The sequence below is a fragment of the Phascolarctos cinereus genome, unplaced genomic scaffold (assembly GCF_003287225.1).
Source record: "Phascolarctos cinereus isolate Bilbo 61053 unplaced genomic scaffold, phaCin_HiC Scaffold_3;HRSCAF=262, whole genome shotgun sequence".
In the NCBI taxonomy this organism is placed as follows: domain Eukaryota; kingdom Metazoa; phylum Chordata; class Mammalia; order Diprotodontia; family Phascolarctidae; genus Phascolarctos; species Phascolarctos cinereus.
This window is the reverse complement of record NW_027555736.1, coordinates 131,902,855-131,930,089: the sequence shown is the minus strand read 5'-3', so window position 1 is coordinate 131,930,089 and position 27,235 is coordinate 131,902,855. Positions and strand designations below refer to the sequence as shown.

The 27,235-nt window shown below is 38.0% G+C and overlaps 1 protein-coding gene across 1 annotated transcript in view; it reads left to right on the top strand.

Moving 5' to 3' along the window:
• Positions 1-27,235, top strand: part of IGF1R (insulin like growth factor 1 receptor) — a 385,064-nt gene that overhangs the window by 275,098 nt on the left and 82,731 nt on the right. Inside the window, exon 3 of the mRNA XM_020964050.2 lies at positions 26,548-26,860. Within this exon, the coding sequence (XP_020819709.1) occupies positions 26,548-26,860 (313 nt within the window). The remainder of the gene's footprint in view (positions 1-26,547; positions 26,861-27,235) is intronic.

Here is a 27,235-nt window from a genome sequence, read left to right as displayed (position 1 = left end):
TCATGCTTTCCCTGGTTTCAGGTTTCTGTTGCTCTTAGTGGACCCTGGTCTCTCTCAGCAAGCTGCAGAGCAGAGTGGGTACTCTCGGGAACTTGCTGACCCTGGCAAGGAGAAGCCTCCATTTGCAACCCAGGGTCCTTCTCTGACCTTGAGGGCAGTACCCTTTTGGTACAACTGTGTCTTTCCTCACTTCGTGTTGCTCGCTTTCTGCCAAAATTCTCTAGGGTTTCTGTAGCAGGGTGAATGAAGGAGTTCATCATGAGAGGAATGCTAGTACTGTTTCATCTCCTGCTTCCATGGCTTTGACTAAGTCCTCCTTCAAGGCAGAAATGTCCTTGTTCACCTCCAGTCTGTAGAATGCTTAACTTCCTTCAAAGTATAGCTCATATGTACCTACTTCATAATAGCTAGCATTTGTGTAGGGTTTTAAGGTTTGCAGAGCATTTTATAAATATTATTATTTTATCCTTACAGCAACCATGTGACTTAGGTGCTGTTATTCCCATTTGCAAGTTGAAAAAATGGAGACATTCAAAGATTAAGTGACTGCCCAGAGTTGCTCAGCATGGTCAGTGTTTAAGGCTGGATTTGAACTTGATTCTTTCCTGACTCTAGGTTCAGCATTCTGTCCACTGGATGATCCCATTCTCCCCTCCACTCTGAGCAATGATTAGCATTCTCTCCCTTTTGAAATTACTTATTACTTTGAATTTACTTCAAGTTGTGTTATATCCTTACAATAGTATAGAAGCTCCTTGAAGGCAATATCTGTTTCATTTTTATCCGTATACCCCTAATTCTTGGTATGGTGCCTTCAGTGTAGTTGGTGCTTAGCAGATGTTGGCAATGAATTGAAAGAGATAGGAAATAGATGCATAGTAACTAATGCTATGACAAATCATAGATTATAATAATTTTCCTTAATCATCTCAGGAAATTTGAATATTTGTGAGATTTTTGGACTAAGAATGGAGAGATTCCAGAAGTCTTCCTTTAGGGGTAGAGGAAATCCTAGCCAAACAATTGGCAGTCTGATTGAAGACAAAAATAGGAAAGTTAAATACCCTGTCATGAGAATGAACTATAGTTAATTTTTTTTTCATGGATAGGCTGTAATCTGTACAGATAGAGGGAATACCCATGTCAATTGAGAGGCAATTTGATTTAGTTAAAAGAACATTCACTGAACTTGGAGTCAGATGGTCCTGAGTTCAAATGTTGACTCTCATACTTATTAGTTGACCTTGGGCAAGTCTCTTAGCCTCTCTGAGCCTCAGTTTCTTCATCTGTAAAATGGAGTTAACAGTAGCACTTACCTTTCAGAGTTGTAACAGCAATCAAATGGGATAATGTGTGTAAAGCACTTTGCAAGCCTTAAGGTAGCATACAAATGTTAGCTATTATTATTAGCCAGTCATTCAAGTATTTATTATAATTCTGGTGGTGTAAGATTTGGAGTTTGTAATAGTAATACTTAATTTATTGGGGGTTTTTTTGCTTTTTTGGTGAGGCAGTTGGGGTTAAGTGACTTGCCCAGGGACACACACCTAGTAAGTGTCTTGTGTCTGAGACTGCATTTGAACTCACGTCCTCCTGACTCCAAGGACAGAGCTCTATCCACTGTGCCACCTAGCTGCCCCAGTAATACTCAATTTAAAAAAATGATTTGGTTTCAAAGAACTTTTTTTGGTGTTCTGCGTGTTAAGAAAATAGCAGTACTATACTTGGTTGATGTCATGAATTGTCAAACAGTGAAGTTGTTCTTAGAGTTGTTTTTAACCTCCTTTTCCCTTCCCCATTTGTGAAAAGAATAGGAGACAAAAAGCAGTAGCCCTTATCACAATGGAATTTTGTTTTTATTATCATTATTATGTTTTTTAAATATGAGAAAAACCTACATATGAATTAAGATTTTTTTGTCTAGAAGAAAGATGGTCATGCTGTTTTGAGCTGCTAGTGTGGTAGAGAAACTGGAGATAATGACATTAAGTAACTTTGGACGCATCTCAAAGGAACATTTAGTGAAATAATTCTTTCAAAGCTCTAGGTTTTTGCTTTATTTTTAAAATGAATTGCCATGTAGATAAAACACATCAGGCTAAATTTATATGAAGATGATGGTTTATTAATTCTTTGTATAACGATATATGCATTTTGTAAAAGAAAGGATTCTTATAAAGAAAGCCCATAAAGATTTCTGTAGCTAACCCTTGTTACATCGTTTGCCATTTAAATATTTTCCTATGTTGGAGATATTACTGATTTTGTTGTTACTGAACTTATGTGACTTGGAGTAGCGCAGAGAAAAAAGAGGAAGAAATAGTTTATACTTAAATAGTTAAAAAGATGATTGTAGTCAAGAAGTAGGATACACAATTATAAATGACTTGTTTGTTGCTGTTTAATCTATGTGTGGGCCAGAGATGGCCTCCAAAAGCCATAAATTATGTTTATACCTTTAGTTTTTTTGTATCATATTGAGGCCCCAAGGGAAAGACTTGTTTTCATTTTGCAAAAGTCGTTTTGCACTAAAGAGCGATTACAGGCTTTTGTTGGACTATTATTGGTGGTAGCTTGGTTTTTGGCTAAAGGATTTATATTGCTTATCTTCATGGAAGGAAGCAGTGTAGTTTAACATCCTTATGGAGACAGAATTAACTTAGTTGATACGGTGAGTGATTGGCTCAGAGTCAGAAAGAACTGGGTTCAAATTCTGCCATCAAGTCTTAGTGCTCTATGATTCTGGGTAAGTCACATAACTTCTCAGGATTTATTTACTGAATCATAGATAGGTTGCTCCCCTACTGGGTGAAGGGAATTGATTCCATTCCTACTATAAAAGAGGTGGGATCTTTCTTTTTAGTAGAAAGCAGTGTTTTGATAAACTATTTGCTTGATGCTTATGGGAATGTTTCTCTAGGGTCCCTTCAAAATCAGAAAATGACTAGAAGGAGCTTGTTCCCTGATAAGAGTTTAATTATGATATTTCCTTTTCCAATCAAAATTTTTCATGGAAAGTAGGGTACGATGTCAAGTCCCATGCGGGCTGGTAGCATTTGTCTTATTCCATATCATTCCTCATCATGTCTAATATTTCTGGGCATCCTATATGCATTCAAAAAAGATTAGTTGAATTAAATTGAACCTTTGCTCTGAAATTATGCCTTGGGCTCATTACTGTTTAATAAATGGATGGAAGTAGATGTTCTAACTCCAAGTTCATTCTTCTTTCTACTACTGCAGTCTACCTCTCCAGACTAGGGGTACAGACCAGCAGCATTTGGCAACCTTAAACAGTAACAAGCTCCCTGTGAGCTAATTCAGCCATATAAAAGTACAAGTTCCTATATACTTAAGGTCCCTAAAAATGTTGCTAGGCTGGCAAATATTTAGAGTGTGGGCTGATTAAAAATGGTTGCTTTAAAATTTTCCCTCTATGTACCTGGAGGTGGGGGTTGTATTTGCTCTTAATATTATTTTGCTGATATTTATATAAAAAGGAATGCTACAGTGTATCCTTATGTTCATCTTCACTGAGTATACGCCAGGGCATGGTGGGCCCACAGTAAGTGGTGTATGTGCTAAACGCAAAATTGGCACCATAGGAATGGGTGGGACTGATGAAAATGTTAGGTATCTTGGTGATTTGATTTTAAAAAAAAAAGTCCAGTGAATATGTTTCCTAGTTACAGATTCCATAAAGTATGGTAGGTTCATGATTTGCATACATAATTTTCCATCCTCTGCCCCACCAAAACAGTATTATTTTGATATTTTTAGCAACCAGAAATGCCTGCAGAAGTTTAAAAAAAAACCCCAAAGTTAAAACTTTATTAAGTATTCTACCTTTTGAGGCAGAAGAGGTTTGATAGATTTACATTCTTCATCTTTGGGTATTCTCTGACGAATTAAAGGATAGATAAACCACATATATAAATATGATTTCATGTTAACTTTTTTGCTATCTATAATTTGCATTAATTTGCAGATAGCTTTGACTCACTAAAAAGTCAACACTTTTTTTTAAATCCAAGGCAGAGGTAAAGATATATTACCTCCTTCACTGTTCCCACCAAAAACTATAAAAGTATGTGTAATTTTGAGACAGTTGAGGTGAGATCCAGTTATAAACAGCTTAGTTAATACAATTTAAAATTAAAATGTTTACAGCTCATTTTTCCTGGCAGTAGTTCACCTATGTAGGTGGTTAAAGATTTCCTATAAGTTTTGTAATTTCCAGGGCAAGAAGAGTTTGTACACGATCCTGCTATGGTAGGAATGATATAAGAAGCAATTACCTAATCCTGTGTTTTGTTACAACATATACCTGTGGTGATATTGGATCTTGCAAGGCTGTCCTTTTCGGTGCCTCTGTGTTGAAAGTTCACTGGTAGCACTAAAGAAAATGAATATATGTGTAGGATAGTTGATTTAAGAATTCAGAATATTATGTCTGGCCATATGGATAATCATTTTTGTAAATATGCTATAGAGTCCAAAAGTTTGGGGTATCTAAAATAACTTGTGAATGAGAGGGATGTTTTAACTGACTGAGCTCGTTTGTTTAGGGAGCCTGAGGTTATGAGGCTATTCCCTGCCCAGCCCATTTTATGGAGTTTCAGAGTTTTGGAATGGATAGGGGGACGTGGTAGGAAGAACCAAACAGAAAGGTTCAAAACCTCTGTCCCTTTCTTCTGAGTAATTTTGAACTTTTGAGATTATTTTTTCCCATTGGGTTAGAAAAATTAGGTGTAGAAATTTTTCCTGTAAGTGCTAAGTTGTTTTTTTTTTTAAGTAATGCCTGAAGCAATAGACAGCAGAATTTCTCTCTTAACAAGAAAGAATGAAATAACTTGCACTCTTTCCTTTGAATATTTGTCTCCTTGAAGAAAATAACCAAACAGTGAAACAGACTGGATGAATTGGATGGGACGCTGTGGACTTTCTTTCTTTGGTCCCTGGAGTAACATCCCTAATCCTGGACTGGAAAAGAGAGAAGAGATAGGAATTAAATTTGTTAGCTTTTATGTCGAAAACTGAATTTAGCAAGCTTTGTAGAAAGTCTGTGAATTGCTGCAATTTAAAAAATGCTAACTTTAGCCTTTTACTCTTTGTTTTAGGTCTCTGTCATTGTTTGTCAAACTTTTTTTTTTGTCACTTGCCAGTACTTGTTCTCTGGGAGAATAAAACATAAACAAATCAAAAGAGGTGCTTTGTGCCAGTTTGTGATGTTGTGCCTGCCTTATTCTCTCTGTTTCAAAGGCCTCCCTAGAAAATGAGGATGTTCCCTTGGACTTGGAGGACAACAGTTGTTTTGGCCTTACATCAATATTTCAAGGAAACTGCTGCAGATCTCCTTGAAATGGGGAAAGGAGATGTTAATAGTTTCCAAGTCCTTGTGTTCAGTATATTTAAATCTGGGGCTTTGGGTTGAGAGTTCTGTGGGAAAAACTTATACTCACTTGCAAAATGTTCTTGCATCACATGGACCAGTCTCATGTTTTAGTCATTGTCACTGGTCAAAAAGACTGTTTTGAAAGCCCAAGGCTATGAACTGAGTTCTCTGTTCTCTAGACCTCTTCTTAAAACACGTTCTTATGGTATGTCAGCCATGTTGACTCTGATAAAATGATTGGAACTTGAGTATAATTGGACTCCATCCCACTTGTGGTCTCTACTCTTTAATTCTAGAGATGCAATGCAGGTCCATTTCTTGAGAAAAGTGAAGTATTTTCCAAGGTGTAACCTCAGTTATAGTTGATATTGTGGAGGCCTTCTTTTCATTCCATTACTTCATTATAGTGTTGGGGTATTATTACAGTGCAACTTCTCATGGACTTGTGATACTGTTTTTGATTAACAGGGGAGGAGAAGGGAGAAAGGAGTACATGGAGAAACAGAGAAAAAGATCCCAAACCTATTTCCCTTGCTCCAACAACATATGACTTTTGAAAAGTTTTAGTAATTTTTCATACATTAGGCAATGATTTTCAGTATAAATTCATTTTTATTTTAGTAACTTTAGTCCATGGCAAATGATGGTAAGTTTGGAGATGGGGTGGTTTAAAAATCTGGATTAAAATCAAGGCGTATAAATGGAAAAGCATAAGATTTGGAGCCAAAAGACCTGGGTTGAAAACCAGTGTTTTCAACTTCGCAGCCTTGTCAGTCCATCAGGAAGCATCTATTAAGCACCTACTATGTGTGTGATATTGTGCTAAGCAGTGGGGATGGCAGTGGGGAAAGGCAAAAGGCACTCCCTGCTCTCAAGAAGTTCATAGTCTAATGGGGGAGACAACATGTGAACAGTTATGTGCAACAAGATATGTACAGGATAAATGGGAAATAATTGAAAGAGAGAAAGCACTAGAATGAAGAGGGATTGGTAATGGCTTCTTGTAGAAGATAGGATTTTAGCTGAGATTTGAAGGAAGCCAGGAGTTGGAAATGAGGAGTGAGAGGTAGTCCAGGCAAGAGGAGTAGCCACTGAAAATGCTGAGAGTCTGGAGATGAAGTATCTTGCATGTGGAATGACAAGGAAGCCAATGTCACTGGCTCACAGAGAATGTGGAAGGGTGGGAGATGTAAGAAGAATGGAAAGTTGTGGGGAGGGGTGGCAGGTTGTGAAGGGCTTTGAATGACAGAGGATTTTATATTTGATCTTGGAGGTGATAGGGAGCCTTTGGATTCATTAAATTAAAGGAAGTGGGTGTAGGTGGGGGGGGGAGATGGGACTCGACCAGATCAGATTTGTGCTTTGGGAAGACTAATTTGACATCTGAGTGGAAGATGGGGTGGAGTGAGGAAAGACTCAAGAAGGAGAGGTCAGCCAGCAGGCTATAGCAATAGTCCAGGTGTGAAGTGATAAGAGACAGCAGCAGAGTGGCAGCAGTGAGAGGAGAGAAAAGGACATATGCAAGCAATTTTATGAAGGCAACTGATAACACCTAGGTTGTGAGCCTGGGTGACTGGGAGGGTGATTGGGTCCTCGACAATCATAACAAAGTTTGGGAGTGGGGAGCATTTGAGGGAAAAGAAATGAGTTCAGGTTTGGTCTTGTAAGGTTTAAGATGTCTTTGGGATATCAAGTTTCAGGCAGCAGTCTAATAGGCAGTTGGAGATATGAGTCTGGAGATTAAGAGAAAAGTTAAGGCTGGATAAGTGGATCTGAGGATCAGCAGCATAGAGATGACAGTTGAATCCATGGAAGCTGAGGAGATCCCCAAGTAATATAATTTAGAGAAGAGAAGGGCCCCCAGGATTAGAGCCCTGAAGGACATGCACAGGTAATGAGCTTGACCTGGATGAAGATTCAGCAAAGGGAGAGGGAGAAGCAGTAGGCAGTTTATGCGGTCCTAGCATGACTTTTGAGAAGCCTAGGTCACCTCCATGCAATGGTAAAGCATAATAACTAATAATAATAATAATTTATTCTGTCGTTTTCAGTTGTGTCCAACTCTTTGTGACACCATTTGAGATTTTCTTGGCCAAGACATTGGAGTGGTTTGCCATTTCTTTCTCTGGCTCATTTTACAGTTGGGAAAACTGAGACAGAGTTAAGTGAATTGCCCAGGGTCACACAGCTAGGAAATGTCTAAGGCCAGATTCGAACTCATAAAGATGAGTCTTCCTGACTCCAAGCCCACCACTCTATCAGCTGCACCAGCTAGGTGCCCTTAACAATAATAATATTCAACATTTATATAGTGTCTTTAACCACCTACATAGCTGAACTACTGCCAGGAAAAATGAGCTGTAAGTATTTTAATTTTGAATTGTATTAACTAAGCTGTTTATAACTGGATCTCACCTAAATTGTCTCAAAATCACACATGCTTTTGTAGTATTTGATGGGAACAGTCAAGAGGTGATATATAGTGTCTACTATATGCCACAAACTTTGTTGAATGCTTTACAGTTATTTTCACAACACTGGGGAGTAATTGCTCTCATTAGCTCCATTTTAAGGATGAGGAAACCAGGTCAGTCAGAGGTTAAGTGACTTGCCCAAGGTCACACAGCTAGTAAGTGTCTGTGGCTGTATTTGAATTCAGGCCTTACTGCCTTCAGTCCCTGTTGCTATAACCAAGGTACCACCTAGCTGCCTCAGCATCTGAATAAGCCTTTTATGGAAGGATATATAGAAGAAAAGAAAAACAGAGACTAAACGGGTGAGAAGAGATTAGGTACTGAGAAAAGTTGGTCTGTATCAAATACCCCTAGCAAGGATTTCCTTTTGGATCCAATCCCTGATATCATGACTTTAGGGAATTCTGCACTGGGGAAACTCTATGTAGATCAGCACCTGTTTGTAACTGAGTTTGAGAGAGTTGCCTGGGGCACCAAGGAGTTAAGTGAGTTTCCCTAGGGTCATACAACTGGTACATGTCAAAGGCCAGGCTTGAACCCATGTTTTCCTGACTCAGAATCTGGCTCCTTTCCCATCACATCTTGCTGCCTCTCATTCTAGTAGTATATTAAAGGGTTTGTTTGTTTTTAAAGATAATTCACAAATGTCTTTTTATTTAAATGGATTGGATTAGGAAGACACACAGGGGAGACTAACTTTGTATCAGGCTGACCTTGTAATATATTTCCATCACAGAACTGTAGAATTGCTTACTTCTGCTTATTTCTTCACCCCAATAGTCTTAAGAAAAATGCTCTTAAAGCCCCAATAGTGGTTTTATAAAAAGTATAGAATAAGAACCATATTTATAAATCATTAACTGGTTGTGGGAAAAAAAAGGAATTCCGATAATATTTTGAGTGATAACCAATGCTGGAGCAAACAAATGACATCTCAAGGTAATAAGAAGAAAGCAGACTTGTAAATTCTATTATTGTTGATTAAAAGCAGTCTGTATATAGTAATATGTGCACATATGAGCATATTAACACTTCCACATAGCAATCAATTAAAAAACATTTATTAAGCATTTACCTTGTGCCACTCCTGTGTAAAGAGAAAGGTAAAGACAATCCCTGTCCTGACCAGAGTTTACATTCTAAGGCGGAAGTTAACTTGTAAACAAACAAGGGTGATACAGTGTATATACAGAGTAGATGGGGTGGGGGGGGTAGTCTTAGGGAGAAGACACTAACAGTTGAGAATAGAAGAAAGAAGGAAGGAACCAGGAATAGCCTCCTACAGAAGATAGATATTGATGAATAAACAGAAATCCTCAGATTCTTTGTTTTCGGTCTCAGTGGTTTAGAAGTCATTGATTTTTTTTTTGGTATTGAAAAAATCCTTTTTTTCTGCTTCCTAAATAGTAGTAATTTACTCCCTCTGTGAGTGGCTGTGTTCAGTTACGTATTTAAATTATTTTTATGTAAATGACAGTTGTTGAGAGTGGTATGTTTATGTGTATATTGTTTTTAAAAATTCATTCACCAGAAAAGCTAGTTAATTGAAGCATTGCACCTCTTGGACTAGCAACTTCTACTAAAATAAATATGAAAACGTGAAGTGTGTAGCAACAGCTGTATAACATTGGGCTTTTAATGGGTACGTACAGTAGACGATGTATCAGTAGCATTGATACTCAGTCCAGCACCACCAGTTAGGGACCATTTCTGGGCAATTACATGCCTAACACCAGTTTTAAGAGGTGCTGCCAAAACCACAAAGCTTGGGGCCTCTCCCTCTGAATTTGGCCTCCACTTGGACTAAACAGCCCCCAGTTTGTTCCTCCGGGACACAGGCCTGCCTTGTTAGGAAATCAGTGAAGTTTGGGAACCCACAATACCTCACATAGCTCTGTGTACAGTAACAGAGAGTGGAAATCGGGCCATAAGCATGAGCAACCAGACAAGTTATAAATATAGAATACTCTCTCAATTCCACTTATGTTAGTCATGGAGGGACAGTGTGAGTTTTATAAACTTATAAGGAATATACAAACAGTTCTGAATTTAAAATAACTCTGTATAATTTTTTTTTAGTGTGTGAAAAAGATTTTTTCCACCCTCTCCATTTAAGCATTTGCAATAGGCAGGATTAATTATTTGTATGTTTATATATTCATGTCAATGCAAGTAGATGCTTTAGAACCAAAGCCAGAGCATAAACTTACTCATAGCGTTGAGGAAGATAATTGCACGATAAATAAAATCCCTGGTTCTTCATTTGTCCTTTCTTCTCATCCTTTCTCCCTTTCCGCTTGGGTGGTAAAGAACCTTTTATGCCTCTGATGACCTCACAGCAGATACCTAGCTCTGCCAACTTCCCTACAAAGAAGCAGGAGAGATCCTAGAATCCTAAAGCTGGAAGAGACCTCAGTAGCCTTAGCCCTCGTAGATTTAGTGACTTGGACAAAGTTAATGAATTAGGTAGTTAGCAAAAGCCACCTTTCATTTCATTAATTAAAACTCTGCTTTAAGGGGCAGCTAGGTGGTGCAGTGGATACAGCACCGGCCCTGAAGTCAGGAGGACCTGAGTTCAAATGCAGCCTCAGACCAAACACTTGATACTTATTAGCTGAGTGACCCTGGGCAAGTCACATAACCCCAATTGCCAACAAACAAACAAACAATTTTTTTTTAAAAACCCTCTGCTTTCTAGCTTTATTATACCATATTCCCTATCGTGCACTCCTCTGTCCAGCCAAACTGACCTTTTTCCTCACACAGAACGTTCTGAGTATTCTGGCTCTCTTCTCCATGTTGTTGCCCAGGCTTCCTTTCCCTCACACCTAGAATAGGTGTCCCTCTCCCCTCAACCTCCTTCCTACATTCTGCAAAAACTTTGTTCTAGTGTCGTGCTCCTGATCATTATATCCCTCGTGTATTTTGTATGCATCTCTGTACGTATATACTGCCCACCCTCTAGGGAATGAAATAAAGGATTGTTTCCTTTTCGTCTTTGCCATCGCTGTGTGGAGCAGAATGTCTGACCCATAGCAGGTGCATAATAAATGCTTGTTCATTGATTCAGCTCAACCAAACTTACTTTTCCATTAAAAATGTGGTTTAGATAAAATTGTTAGATAAAATAGTAAGTTTATTTTTGCAGTGGGAAATGTTCTTTTCCATAAAAAATATCTTGGGAGTTGAAGGTTGGGGCATTCTTCCTTAAATTTCTTAATATTTACTTTGTTCCTTCCATTGTCCCTTATTTCCATCCCAAGAAGTCTCATGATGCAGTTTAGAACAAGCTAATTTTAGGGGCAGCTAGGTGGTGCAGTGGATAGAGCATCGGCCCTGAAGTCAGGAGGACCTGAGTTCAAACCCAACCTCAGACCAAACACTTGACACTGACTAGATGTGTGACCCTGGGCAAGTCACTTAACCCCAATTGCCTTAAAAACAAAAAGCTGATTATGTCGTCAAAACTTTTATGTGAACTTTGTCAGGATGTGTTGTTCTCCTTCAGCAGGATAGTTGGCATGCTAGAACTAAAAGTGAGTCCATGTTACAAAGCTGATGCCCTTTTCTTAACAGATAAAATTCTGTTATGCTTTCCGCAGATCAAAAGAGCTCTGTGAATTAGGTTAATTTGATAAAGTTATTGAGGTTTTTTTCATTTATGATAAATCCGGAATATGACTTATGATCTATGGTCTATCTGGATATTTTTGTTAGCATCTGATTTATGGGCAGCTAGGTGGCGCAGTGGGTTTGGAATCAGAAAAACTCATCTTCCTGAGTTCAAATTTGGCCTCAAGACACTTACCAGGTGTGTGACCCTGGACAAGTCACTTAACCCTGTTTCCCTTAGTTTCCTCGTCTGTAAAATAAACTGGAGAAGGAAATGGCAAAACACTCTAGTATCTTTGCCAAGAAAACCCCAAATGAGGTCACAAAGAGTTGGACATGACTGAACAATGACAAGACTGATTTATGTGCTGCACATGCCAGTATCTTCTTTGATAATTTGGGGATCTGTGATTTAATTGGTAAAAATCCATAGTGAACCACTGCTTATCATAAACCTTCTATGTCTTGGGAGATTCATGAACTTGCCAAACTTCTAGCCATGTGTCTCCAAACTTGTCTGGGTTTTGAATGAAGGGACATAGCGTCTACCCAGAGGCCTGCACTCAAAACCTTTCCAGCTTCTTGATAATCACCAGAGCTTGTGCTTTGCTAGCATAAGCTTCAAGATTACTTATAATTGAACAGAAGGAGTTTCCTGTTTTTTGTTTGTTTGTTTGTTTGTTTTTAAACCACAGATAGCACTTGCAAGACAGATTTTTTAAAAGGAAGGGGAGAATGATCAATAATAGATCACCCATTCTTAGCATGTGCATGAGGGCACATTGGATTTTCCCTTTGCCCCCAGTTCATTCCTAGTGTTCCTTAATTTGTTGAGTTGTGCCTTTCTAGTGATGGTTCTGTGTTGTTTAACACAGTTAAACAGTTAATAGTTTTTTGTTAACAGTTCCAGAAGTCTTTGGTGGAAGCAATGGCACATTGTAAGTGGGTTTTTCTTTCCTTTCCCTCTTGGGTTTTACCCCTTTTCTTTCCAGTCTTGTGCCAAATTTCTATTTCCTTCCTTATGCTTTCCTTCCTATAGAAGGAAATACTGCTGAATTTGTGAATGCAGTGTTTCCAGATTTATGCAGCAGCACATAGAAAATGATGTTTTGAACCTATTTGTTTATCTTGTGTAGTAGACCTAGAAGCTGCTTGAAATTTGTTGGGCCCTTGTGTATATATGTGCCTCAATTATATTTGTTTATGTGCTAAGTTCATGCCATAGGAAAGGCACAGAATAGACTAGGTTTTTTCCTTTCATTCAAATGCCAACTTTAGCAAAGCCAATTTTGGGTCTTACTGAGCCATGTAAACTATTTTCAAAGAGAATAAAACTCATGTTGCCTGCTTTCATTAATAAGGCTTGTTTGTACCTAGGTGGTCATTGGGTGTAACATGTTTTTCGGGAAAGTGAGCAGCTCTACCCCATGCTGGTCTGGTTTACTGACAACTTAACATTTTTTTGTATAGTTATGTTTGACCCTTAGAAATGGGCTGTAGCTAAGTGCCACATATGAGATGAGTTTCTTTTTCATTTTAGCAGTGACTGTGTGTCACTGCTGATAATCCTAGTGATGAATCAACCCTGTAGACTTGTGCTGTAGAAGTGTTCTTCAGTACTTTAGCTTGTGTAATGAAATAAAAGAGGCTTACTGGGCATACATCATCTCCTTAATGCAGCCTGGAAGCCCGACACCCATCCTAGCTGTGGGGCTTAATGTGGTCTTGTGGTACAGAGCTATAGCATACGCCGGTCAGGAAGATCAACATGCCAACATCTATCAAATTTATTTGGCTCATGGCAGTGGACTTTTGTCTTTGAAATCTTCCTAAACGTGTAGAACACACCCTTTTTTTGAAATGATGAAGTCTCATTTCTTTTTTTACCTTTTCACAGCAAAGGCAGGCTGTAGACTGTAAGATAGGGATATCATGATCAAATTTAACCAAGAGGAATTAATCTAAAGCATTTCATTTAGATTTTTAAAAATTATACAAGTACAGAATGATAGAAACTTGATTTAACAGAAGGTCTTGGGGAAAAGGCCACAAGGTTCTTAGATTTCCACCAACTTAAAGTAAGTCAGTATAGAGTCTTCATCGAGAGTGTCCAGATCAAAGTTGGAGAATAATTTTACATGTGAAATAATCACATTTAGCACTGGGTATGGCATCTGTGGAGGAACCTTGACAAACTCGAAGGTAGCCAGAGGAAGACTCAGGAGGATGATGAAGAGTGTGGCATTCATGCTCTTTTTCATGTGCTCCAGGCTTCAGCCAAATTAGATATTTTTTGTTCTATGAACTCATCCTGTTTTGCTTTTGTTTGCACTGTCCCATATACTTGAATGTCTTCCACCTTTCTGCCAATTGAAATCCTAACCCCCAATTTAAAGGCCATCTTTTCCATGTATTTACCCTGACGTCCTAAGCCAGAAAAGATTTTTTTCCTTCCTTTGACCTCTAGCATTTCATAACTTTCCTCTGTACTTCCTATTTGTGTGTGTGTGTGTATAATTTATATGATATATAATAACATTTATATGTGTGTGTCTAATAAATAAAGATGCAAATATATAGATATAGATATTCAGAGGCAGCTAAGTGGTACAATGGATAGTGTTTATAAGACCTCAGTTCACATGCAGCCTCAGATACTTACTAGTTGTAACCTTAGGGAAATCAAGTTTTGTCTGCCTCAGTTTCCTCATCTGTAAAATGGGGATAATAATAGCACCTGCTTCCCAGGATTCTCGTGAGGATCATATGAGATAATATTTATAATGCGGTTAGAACAGTGCTTGGCACATAACAGGTGCTAAATAAATGTTCCCTCCTTCCTTCCTTCCTTTCTTTTTCTTTCTTTCTCTCTCTCTCTCTCTCTCTCTCTTCTCTCTCTCTCTCTCTCTCTCTCTCTCTCTCTCTCTCTCTCTCTCTTTCTTCTCTCCCTCCCTTCCTCCTTCTCTCCCTCATGTTATGCAGGTCTACTAGATTATAGCTTCTTCAGGGCAAGGACTTTGTGTTACTCGTTTTCATATTCACATCAGGCTTAGATCAATGAATTACATGTAATAGATATTCAATACATTTTTGGACAGAGAATTGGATTTAACAAGAGAAAATTTAGGGGAGAGTCAGTCTCTTCTCGTTAACCCTCACACAGACCCACAATTCAACTTTAATGGGAAGAGATAGAACCTATAGGAGGAATTTGTAAGGCAGCACATTTTTACTTCATATAAGGAAGAACTTTATGACAACAAGAATTGTCCTTCAATGAAAGGCACTGTCTTTTGAAGGGGTGGCATTCCCTATTACTTCAAGTGTTCCAGGAGAGGTTAGATGACTTTTTGTCAGCTGTGTTATAGGGGTCTTCCTGTATTAGGTAGGAATTGGACTAGATGACCTCTAAGCTGCCTTCTAATTCTCTTAGTCCGTATATGAAATAAAGTGATTTCAAAAATAGAAGATTTCCTGTAGCTTAATTGACATCTACCTAGTAACTGTAGCCTTCTTCTGTAGCCTCTGTGTGGATTACATACTTCTTGAAGTGATTTGTAACAAAAAGTTGCCATAAGATATTGGGGGAAAAGGCAAATATTTATGTGCAAAGAGTCAGAAAATTAGGCAGACCCTGGCTGAGTTGATGAGTAATAAAGGTGTTCTCTGATTGATTAAGTCTGGGCCAGCAACCTCTCCTGGCCTGTCATTGCTTCAAGTTTTACTTCTGTGGTTCCTTTTTTTTTTTTCACTTGGCAAGGCAGTCGAGGTTAAGTAACTTGTCCAGGGTCGCACAGCTAGTGAGTATCATGTGTCTGAGATCAGATTCGAACTCAGGTGCTCCTGACTGTATCCACTGAGCCACCTAGCGGCCCCTGCCGTTCCCTTTTAATGGCTATACAGTTACAAATTGCATAAAACAAAAGGGAAGTTTAGAGGGGGAAATGTAAGAGCAAACTTTAGGTCTGACCTTGTGTTGAATAAAGTCTATTAACTCACATAATATTCAGATGTCCCAAGGCCTTTCTAGATCTCTGCCCTACTCTAGCTGCTACAGTCTCTCCCCACCAATTGCCTTAGATTTATTTTGTATATCTCTCTATATCTGTATGTCTTGTGCCCCCCAGATGAGGGCAAGCTTCTCGAGGTCAGGGACTGTTTCATTTTTAGCTTTGTATTCCCGGCACCTTGCACAGTGGCTGGCACATCACAGGCATTTAATAAGCACGTGTTGATTGGCTGTTTGATATTATTTCTTACCAGCCCTTCTCGTATGAACAATGACAGTCTAATACCACCTCTTTCTAATTGCCACATACATTGAGGGGACAAAATTCATTTGGGCTAAAAAACAAAACAAAGCAAAAACTTACTTGAATTATCTATCCATAAACTGGGAAGCCAGGATTTTTGGTAACCTAGTCTCTCAGCACTTCTCTTCTCTTTGGACTTCTCCTAAGACTTAACTTCTTTTTGGTTACTAGTGTGGATATTGGAATTTTTGTTTTGTTTTGTTTTGTTTTGATGGAGTTGAGGGATGAGTTGGTGAGGGATGTGGGTAATGTGTGTTGTTGCCTTAGATTTTGGTAAGGCACACAGAGCAATGGTGGTTTTGGAATGAATGACTGTTTCAATATAATGAACACATCTATCTATTTACAAGCTTAATTGGAAGTTGTTTTCAGCTCTGACTGAATTACTGGAAGTGGGATTTCTGGGTAAGGGCTTTGTGGGATTTCCCTTTAGCTCTTCCTCTGGCGAATCAGAGAAATAACATTTCTCTTTAGAGAGGTTTCTGCTCCAGTTAAAATTTTTTTCAAGTAATTTTAGCAGTTTTATTTTATTTGTATAATGTATAGTGAGTTAGCCAGATCAGCCTGCTTTTCCTTTTTCACTGATTTATTTAGACAATGCCACAGTACTTGGATAGATTGAAATACTTTCTCTCTCTATGAGTGTAGCAGTTTTTTTCCTTCACTTCTCTCATTCACTTGATGGATGGACTTTAAAAAAGGGATTCAGGGTGGTAGTGGTAAAAGTGTGTATGAGAAAGGAAAGAAAGAAAGGATTAAATAACATTTTACAAGGAGGAGAACATCCTTAAAAAATAGTTATCCCACGCTTTGTAACCTCTAACTTGCCCAAGTTTGACTGGCACCGTGCCATTGCTGGCAGCGGTTGACTCACAGGTTTGCCAGAAATGTTCCTCTTCTACTGGCGGTGTTTTTGCTCCATGTGGCTAGATGTTTATTCACCTGATTGTTACAGCTCTAGAGCTCTCTGAAGTCATGATGTCCTGAAGATAAAGGTGTATACTTTTAAAATTGTAGCTGTATAGACAAGTGATGGTAATGTGTATACACACACACGCATGTATATATATACATATATGTGTGTATGTATATGTATGTATGTATGTATGTATGTATGTATGTATGTATGTATGTATATAAAACAGCCTCTCTACTCCTGAATGGCCATGTCTTGAGGAAAATTGCCAGGAATTACTGTGAGTAAATTTCCAGGACTGAGAGTGGTCCCCTTACTTTTTTTTTCTCTCTAATCAGTTTGAGATCATTGAGAAGGGAGCTGTTATAATGATTTCAATATTTTTAGCTATTTGATGCCATTTATATTTATGAGACTTCAAAAAAAGATTTTTTAAAAAAACATAATTTACAAAATATGTTCATTTTGGAAGGTCAGCTATAAAACTCTGCAGATTTTTTCCATTTTTCTTCTGTTTGTTATCACCCTTTCCATTTTCATCCTTAAGTGTCTTAGCTTTGTTGAGTCTTTCACCAAGTTTGCTTTAGACTGATGTTAACCTCCACTCCACGATCATCCTCATCTTCCATTGTCCTTCTCAATAAGATGGCTGTTTATTTCTTCCACTACAAAAGACATGTTTAAAACTTTAAAAAAACACTCATAAGCATGTGTTCACAAGTATTTAAATGTGAACCAGATCATATATTGTCCTTAGAAGCTGATACTTAAAAGCTGAAATACTCTATGGGGCTGCTGAGCAGGCATTTCTTCACTGAAGAAATCAAAGTTCACATTTTCTGACCAAACAGCATCCGTGACTCATCTTCCTGAAGTCAGCATCTTCCCCTGTAGCTATAAGAAGCACCTTCCACTGGGAAACAAGTGGAATTGTATTATAAGGGATGGTTTTCTGGAATGGGAGAGGAGGACAGGTAGAAGGGGAAATCTAGGCTATGTAAAAACAAGGTGTCAATAAAACCCTATTTTTTAAAAAAAAGTTATTTCATCATTCGATAACTCTGAGCTCACAGGATAGCCACTAAAGTTAGGGACATCCTACCCAGGATCACTGTTTGGTAAACTTTGCTGAAAAGAAAGCAGATGAAGTAATTAAGGAATTGATGCAGTCTCAGTTTCACTTAAACCAGCTTATATATTCACACTACCGTGGGCAGGCAATCATCACTTAAAGAGGAAAGACTGCCAAGTGACACTATAAAGAGAGGAAGCAAGACCTTCCACAAAATTTTACAAATAAGTTTGTATTTTAAACAATCATTTTCCTTGGCTGCCATATATTTCTACTTGGCAAATAAGTTAGATATTTGCTGACTAAGGAACTTTTTAGGCTCTATTAATCTCTTTATTGTAACAATTTGATTTCCCTTGGTCAAACTTTTATATGAAAAACTCTTATAGTCTATGTCCTTTCTTCCATTATGTTCCATTTTTTAAATAAGTCATCAATAAATAGCTTGTTTAGATCAAGATGAAATAGTCTTATTTGCACATGGCATCATCTCATTTTTATTCTTGGTTTTAGCTTTATAGTAATTAAGATTTTTTGCTATAACAAGACATCTTGCTGGTTAAATCAAACCTGAAATATTCCAGATTCTCTTGGAAAAGATCCATAGGAACTCAAAAGAGTTTAGTCTACCATCCACAGAGGGAAAACCAAATAGATTTTTAAAAAAAGAATGACTTGTTTAAATCATGACATGCAGTAGGATGAGTTCTACACATTGTCCTCCTGTAAGGATTCGTATTTTGGACATAGTATAGACATAGATAAGTTGGACCCAGGCTTAAACAGGAGACAATGACTGGGTTGGATTCCTTTCAGGAAGTTCAAAGGCTTTTTTAATGACCCCAAATTTTTCAGAGAAGCAAAGGCCCCTATTTGTAATACCAGTAATTTATCAGTGCTGTATGATTGCAACACAGGAAACACTATAGCCGTTTTTTAAACAGGGTTTTATTGATATCTTGTTTTTATGTCACCTAGATTTCTCCCTCTCCCATCCCAGAAAATCATCTCTTATAAGAAATAATTTTGAGAGAGAGAGAGAGAGACAGACAGACAGACAGACAGACAGACAATGAATGAGAGAATCAGCAAAACCAATCAACCCATCCAAAAAAAAAAATCTAATATTATATGTAGTGCTCCACACCTGTGGACCCTGACCTTTCTTAAGGAGCAGGAGACTTGTTTTCTTGACCAAGCTTGAAACACCATGGTTGTCATAAAATTAAAATTGTATATTAACTCGGATGGCAATGAGGAGGTTCATGGAAGATATAAGCAATCTTTGACACATAACAAATGAGGGCCTGTTAATAACTAGCATAAAGGGCCTATGAAAAAGAATTAGCATAAGTGATACAATCAAGGAAATGCATGACAGAAAAAGATGGGCTAGTCGCGTGAAGAGCAAAGGATAGATACCTCCTAGATAACTTGTATGCTTTGCTCTTATCAAAGCCTCCACAGCAGAGGCCCTTCCTATTTTTCAATCTTCTTTCACCTTATTCCCAGAAACGTACTCTTTGATCCTTCCTCCTGGCTGTTCCCAGGAACGACATTCCATCTCTTGGCTCTGGGAATTCTCTCTGGCTGTCCACCATGCCTGGAACACTCTCTCTCCTTCCCTCTTACTATTGACCTCCCTTGGCTTCTTTTAAATCTCAACTAAAATCTCATTTTCTACTGGAAGCCTTCCCTAATTCCTCTTAATTCAAGTGCCTTCCCTCTGTTAATTATTTCCTTTTCATCCTATGTGTAGCTTGTTTTAGATATATTTATTTACATGTTATGTCGGCCTTCGAATTGTAAGCTCCCTGAGGGCAGGGACTATCTTTTGCCTCTTTTTGGATCCCTAGGTTTTAGCACAGTACATTGATTGAGGATTAATTGATATCAGGGAAAGTGAGAAAAGTCACTAGACTCTTGGATTCATATCCTGAGGCAAACTTCCAGGAGAACTGTGATCAAGAGTTGTAAATCAGTAAGTCAGAGCAGTAAATATCTATTAAGTGCTTCTAAGCTCTGCAGTTAAACTCTGGGAATACAAATACCAGCTAAAGAAAAGGTAGCTCCTGCCCTCAAGGAGTTTACATACTCATGGAAGAAGACTTATAGCTGCAGTGGGGGAGAAAGTAGCCAGGTAGAGGACCTGGTAGAGATAGAGGTAGAGAAAGTCCAGAGTCAGGAGTAGAGCCTGAAGAGGAATGAAGTTGCACAGGATGAGCAGGCTTGGGACGGGTTATGATCTACATTGTTGGAGGGAATATCCATGTCAATGAAATCACAGATCCATTTGAGTATCTTAAATAATTGCACAGTATATAGATTCCAAGCGGGAACATACTCAAACACTTGACTTTTGATTTTAAAGTTGTAACAAGATTTGTTGAATGTGGCATTAGGAAGTGCTTTAATATTGTTCTTGCTATAGTGTGTGAAAGAATGCTCTCCACAGTTATTACCTTTAAAAACATATAGCATATATTCTTTAGTGTTCTACAGAAACTCTCTCTACCCTTTCTAGCCAGGCCAAGCACTCCTTCAAGGTCAATACTTTTCACCCTAAAACTGGAGAAGTTCCAGTTTGTCAATAAATTAGATGTTATTTCATGTCCCCAGGTCTTTTCACCTGTAGAGCAGGAGTCTTGGAATATAGTCTAGAGTGTTGCATATTCTGATTCTACGATGCAGATAGCGGAGGTAGAACTGTATACAAATACCCAAGTGAATTAGACAATGTGTGATGCCAGAGAAGAATGACCTCTTACATAGAATAACATTTTATTTGGGGATGAAAACATCCCCACTTAGCCTAAAATTACATATTTTTTTTTGTAATTTATTTAAATAATTGAAACGGAAATAAAGTAGTGTGGCATAAATGATGCGTGATCAGTATTTTTATAATTGAATATTCTCTTGCCTTTTTTCCCACTCTTGTGAAAGTTTCTATAATCTTCTCTCCCCTCCTCCAAGTGTAGCATTTGTAGCATGTTATATAAAGTTGTTTTTCAAAATTAAAAAGGTTATGAATATGGGTTTAGAAAACATGCTACAAAAAAACCTACCCCAGAATGAATGCTGCAAACAAACTGTGAGGTATAATTGAAAGAGATCTGGGAGTACAATCAGGAGACATTTGGATTTATTTCCAGGTCTGACACATCACTCCGTGACTATGGGTGTCATTTAACCCCTCAAAGCCTGGGCTCCACCCTTCATAAAAATGGACTAGGAGAGTGACATGGTCAGACTTGTACATTTGGAAGATTGTTTTGGCATCTGTGTAGACAATGGATGACAGAGGAGAAAAATTGTTAAGTAGGAAGATCTGTTAGGATCAAATCATGTGGACCTGAATTAGGCTGATATTGCTCTGAGTAGTGAAGGGGAGGCAAAAGAGAATGATTACAGCGACAGAACTGACAGAACTTGGAGGCTGATGGTGGGAGATGAGGTGAAAGGGAAGTTCAGTTCTAAGATTTCAAGTCTAGGTGACTGGGAAGATGGTAGTACCCTCTGAAGAAATAGGAAAGGCTGGAGGAGGGAGAGGTTTGGATGGTGGGGAGAAGAGGAAGATGAGAATTTCTGTTTCAGATTTGTGGAGCTTGAAGTTCCTTGGTACATCTCTTAGGACTAGATTATTGGCATACAGTTGCATGTAAAAGATTGGAGCTTAGAGAAAGGATTAAGTATATAAATTTGGTAGCATGTAATAGAGTTAATGGTTGTAGATTAGGTAAACAAAGGAGAGAGTATAGAAGGAAGAGGACCAAGGAAAGAGCCTTTGGGGATAACCACATTTTCAGAGGCAGGAGGACAGTGAACCATTAAAGTAGGCTGAGAAGGAATTGTCAGACAGGTAGAAGGAAAACCACAAGGGAATTTTGTCCTAGAAGACAGGGAAGGAGGAACTCTCAAGAATAAGAAGTAATCAACAGTTTCCAATGCCATAGAAAGGTCAAGGAGGATCAGGACTGAGAAAAACAAACTGCATTTTGTTGCCTCAGTAATGGTCTTATAGGTAAAATCAGTGTTTCACATATACCAACTTATATAGTTTGTATATTAACATTTTGCTGCATTGTTTTTGTTTATATTTTATAGGTGGCTTTTGTTTTTATGCCGTATTTATGTCTGAATGTATCCTTTCCTCTATCAGTGAGCCTTTGCTTTTAACAGATAATGATAAAAAAAATCAATTTAATAAAATCAGCCGTCTGATTGTATGTGAAATATTCTATACTCATAGTTCTCCATCTCTACAATGTGACATTTCTAAATTATTTTTAGGGCTAAGATTATTCATTTTAATTATAGTTTAATTTTATCATGCTTTCCATTTATATAATAAAAACTAATAATTTAATTTGAATCTCACAGCAGCACTGCAAAGTAGGTGCTATTATTATCCCCATTTTACAGATGAGGGAACTGAAGCATAGATTAAATGACTTGCCCAAGATTACACAGCTAGTAAGCATGTGAGGCCAGATTCATCATTATGTATATAGTTTTCCTGGTGCTGCTTAAAGGACTGTCTGTTTTCTGTTCATAACAAGCCTCCCCATGTTTCTCTGAGTTCTTTGTAGTTACTGTTCTGCAGCTACTTTTTTCCAGTTCTTTCCTATCACAAAAAGACTTGCTGTGAATATTTTGGTGTAAATAGGACCCCTTTGTCTATTTTTTACCTCCTTGAGGTACATACCTAATACTGAGATCTCTGGGTCAAAGAAGAATGTATGTTTCAGAATGGTTGTATCACTTCACAGATTGACCAACATTGTATTAATGGGCCTAACTTCTTGTAGCCACTCTCCCATCTTTTATCTTCTCTGTCAAATTATAGGTATAAGACAAAACTTTGTGATTTTAAAAAATGTGTATTATTGTACTTTGTTTTTACTTCAGCCACATTTCCTAATATATCTCTCCCTCTTCTTTGAGATAACTATTTTTTATAGCAAAGAATTAAAAAAGAAAAAAACAATTCAGCAGAACTAACCAACAGATTTTGAAAAGTCTGACATATGTAATGTTCCATTCGTGTATTTCCCCACCTTTGCAAAGAAGAATGGGTAGATACTTCTTCAGATCTCTTCTTTGGGGTTAAGCTTGGTTGTTCTTATTGCATAGTATTCGTTTTAAGGCATTTTTAAAAAATGGTTACTGTTCTTTACATTTACATTGTTGTGATTTGGTTTTTGGTTACATTGAATGCTATGGAATTGCAAATCAACTTCTATTTCCTCTAGGTGTTATATTTCCATATTGTTATACTTAAAAGTTATAGATTCTTATAGCAAATCTAGTTCTTTTTTCTCCTAGGTTCTTCCCTTCTTCTTCCCCACAAGCATACTTGTTGTACACACACTCCTTATTTCAGAAGGAAAAGAAATGAGTGCTCCCTTCCTTTTTTTCCCCTTCATAGAATGCTAGAACTGGAAATGTATTTATTAAATTTTAAATTTTGATATTCCTAAAAAGGGGCAATTGTTGGTGAGTCATGTTGACCTTAGGTTCCCCCCACCCCCAAAAAAATCTCTTAATAGATGCTGAGCACTAATAACACTTTATACGTTAAGCTGAGGCACGTGGTTTACCCTTGTCTGTTGGGGTTATCCCCAGGATTTTGCGTCGTCCTGGATTCCCCGATGCTCCCCTTTTGGATTCTTTTTCAAACAATAGCTTTAGAAAGAAATAATGATCACTTCCTACTTCTGCAGCAGCCTATTGTTTAGTAATTTTGCCTCCTAATAAAGATCACTTTCTCCCCTTCAATTCCCACCTCTAGTCCTTTTTAATAGTCCACTACATACAGATCAGATCATCTAGTTTCATGTCTCCTCATCCTGAGGCCTTTTTTCAGAAGAATTATTTTATCTAAAGATGAAACCATTTTGCCTATCTCTAACAAGCCCCATGCTCCTTAATGACTAGATTTAGGACTTGAAGCTGCAGCTGAACTGCACTCACTATGGCTGCTTTGGTCTAGGATCTGTCAGTGGTTCCATTATATGCACCTTTTTTTCTGGGCTGTAAAACTACTCTTCAAAATAGTTTCTGAGGCAAAGAACACACAATGGACACGTGGATTTTTTTTTTCTCTCACAGATCTTATGGATCTTCTACATTTGAACAAAACTTGAATAGTAAAGCAGATGCAGGAGTCCAAAATTTTATTTACCTTGAATCACATAAGACACATTATTTTATTGAACATTAATGTGCCTATACTTAATTTCCAACTGCCTGCTGGGCGGCTCTACCTGAATATACCAGAAACCTGTTAAGCACAAATAAACCCATCTTTTTTTTCCCTACAGTATCTGCTCCTCTGTCAACTTCCAATTTCTTCTTGTTGACACCACCATCTTCCTAATCACTAAAGTTTATAAACTCATCTTTGACTCTTGAGTCATCTTTAGTTCTGGATATTCAAGGCCTTCCAACTTTCCAGCCCTATTTCACCCATTGTGCCATTCATATTCCAGCCATACTGTACTACTAGATGGTCCCCGATTTCAGCCTGCTCTCCCCTACCTCCGCATTTATGTAACCCATCCTCCATGCTTGGAACAAACTCCTCTCCTGTCTCTGCCTTTTGAAAATATTTTCTTGCTTCACAGGACCTAACTTGGTTAGTTGTCATTTTTTCCAGTCCTTGACCTCTTTCCCTTCCCTCCCTCATTCTCCAAAAGTGATTTTGTTTTCCTTCTTAGGTTCTTGCACTTTATCTGAACATTCTGAATGTCTCCTTTTCCATTTTCACATTTTTCATTGTGTCATATGCATTGTAACCTCCCCTTTAGATAGTGAGAGTAAGGGTTGGATGAAAAAACTAACAGGCCCAACCCTTGAGAACTATAGCTTTGCTCATTTATAGTCACATCCTGGTTTTGACCTTAAAGAGAATCATGCGACTTGATCCCCACTTTTTCAGTGGACTTTGTTCTGAGGATTTGGGGGGAAATACATCCTCAAAAGGCCACAGTTTGCAGCTAGAGATTCTATTTAAAAGGAAGCTTTGGAAGGAGTTCTATAAAAGATTTGAACAACGACAGCATCTTTGCTGTATATGTCTGGTCTCCAAAAGGTGACTACTTTGGAGGGAAAAATTTTCGTTTAGCTAATGTGTCAGCCTGGCATGTTTGTAAGTAAGTTTTTGTTTTTCTGCCAGACCTATAATTTCATTTGATATAAGGAACTCTCAGTAAGTAAACTTTGGATACTTCAGAACACTTTGCACCTGTTCTTCAGTGTATAGTTTAATAGTTGCTTTGGACACAGAGAAATTAAGGGACTTACCTAGGATCACGGCAGAAGCTGGAATTGAATCCTGGTCTTCCTGACTCCAAGGCTGTCTCTAGCCATTATGCTGATTCTTTATCCACTACACCATGCTATCTTTTTGTAAATAATAAGCAAGTTAATAAAATCTCACATTACTTTACAAGTAGAGCTCAGGTAAAGAATAAATATAGCCAGGAGGTCCCAGAAGTCTTGGTGCAGTTTTAAGGAATAAGGCTTAATAATTGTAGCCTCTTAAAGCTTAAAACTGCACCAAGACGTTGTGGGACATAATGAGTATCTCTGTGAGTTTTTTGCATTGAGATAGTTTTGGACTATCTTTCTATTGTTATTGTTTAGTCATTTTTTCAGTTGTGTCTGACTCTTTGTGACTCCATTTGGATTTTTCTTGGCCTAGATAACTGGCATGGTTTGCCATTGCTTTTTCCAGCTCATTTTATAGATGAGGAAAACTGAGGCAAACAGGGTTAAGTGACTTGCCCAGGGTCACACAGCTAGTAAATATCTGAGGACACATTTGAACTCAGAAAGATGAGTTTTCCTGACTCTGGGCGCGGCACTCTATCCACTGGCCCGCCCAGCTGCTCGCTATCTCTCTAGCTTAGATAAGATTCAGGAAATGTATAAGGAAAGCCAGATTGTATATCTGTCTAACTTTGTAGCTATTTGCATCCTGCTAGCAGGCAAACAGCTATAAAGCCATACACATGTATATGTGTACATACACATACATGTATGTATGTGTGTATATGCATACATGTATATGTATATATGCATATATATCTCATTGCTTTTTAACTAAACACCAAATCATGTTTTATGGGAGATTGTTTGTGAATTTTTCTTTAATAAAAGTTTTATTTTCATTTAACATGCACACAAAAGACCCACCTTTCTCATCTCTAACAGAATGACTAAGTAAATCCTCAGTGATTAGGTAAATATATAGTAACTGATAGGACATAGGAATTGCCTGTTTCTCATTGAGGGTAAAACTTTTTGATGCACAACATCACTGTATGAAAATTACTAGGCTTCTAAAAAAGTTGATTCAAGAGATTTCATTGACATAATAGATCAGTAAAATCTTACTATTTGGGAAGAAAAACTTTTCATTTCAGCACATCTAAATGTAACATATAATGTGTTGATAGGATATTTTACCTTGTTCTTGTTTGTGGGGTTTTGGTTTTGTTTTTTTTTTAGGGAATGAGTCTTTGTTTCTTTCCATTTATTTCTTATTTTGAAGGGAAGTTACCATATTTAATATTACCCTGAAATTTAGGGGAAAGGACAGCCCTGTAATCCACTCACCCTGACGGCAGACTTCTTGTCCAAAACTCTTGCTGCCTCACCTTACAGATCCCTTGGAGTTATCAGTCTTTATATGTTCTTCTGCATACTATTAAAAAAAATTTCAAAGGCTCTTAACTATTCTCTTCTTCTCTTTTCAGTGTGTCCTAGCTCATGTGGAAAGCGGGCCTGCACAGACCAGAATCAATGTTGCCACCCAGAGTGCTTAGGAAGCTGTAGTGCACCAGACAATGACACAGCCTGTGTGGCTTGCCGCCATTATTACTATGGGGGCACTTGTGTGCCTACCTGTCCTCCTAACACTTACAAGTTTGAGGGTTGGCGTTGCGTTGACAGAGATTTTTGTGCCAGCGTCCACAGTGCCGAAGCCAACGAATATGAAAAGTTTGTGATCCACAATGATGAGTGCATGCAAGAGTGTCCCTCTGGGTTCATACGGAATGGGAGCCAAAGGTAAGTCATAGCCTATTAAAAACAAGGTGTGCCGGCTGGCAGTCAGAAGCCCTTATGCTTACAGCTGTTGGGCCAAAGACTTTTCCCATCCTGTCTTTATTTCTATAATATTTCCTTGGGAGAAAGGGCGGGAAAAGTTCTTCAAGTCAAGTCCACAAGCATTTATTAGGCACTTACTACATACAAGGCACTATGATAAGCACTAGGGATACAACTATAGGGAAGGAAGGAAAGAAAGAGAGACAGACAGAGACAGTCAGTCGCTGCCCTCAAGGGGCTTACATTCTATTGAGGAAGACAAAACACTCAAGAGAGCTGAAAAGAGTAGGATGATGAGGAAGGAGAGATGAAGGTTGATTGGCCTGAATCCTTCCC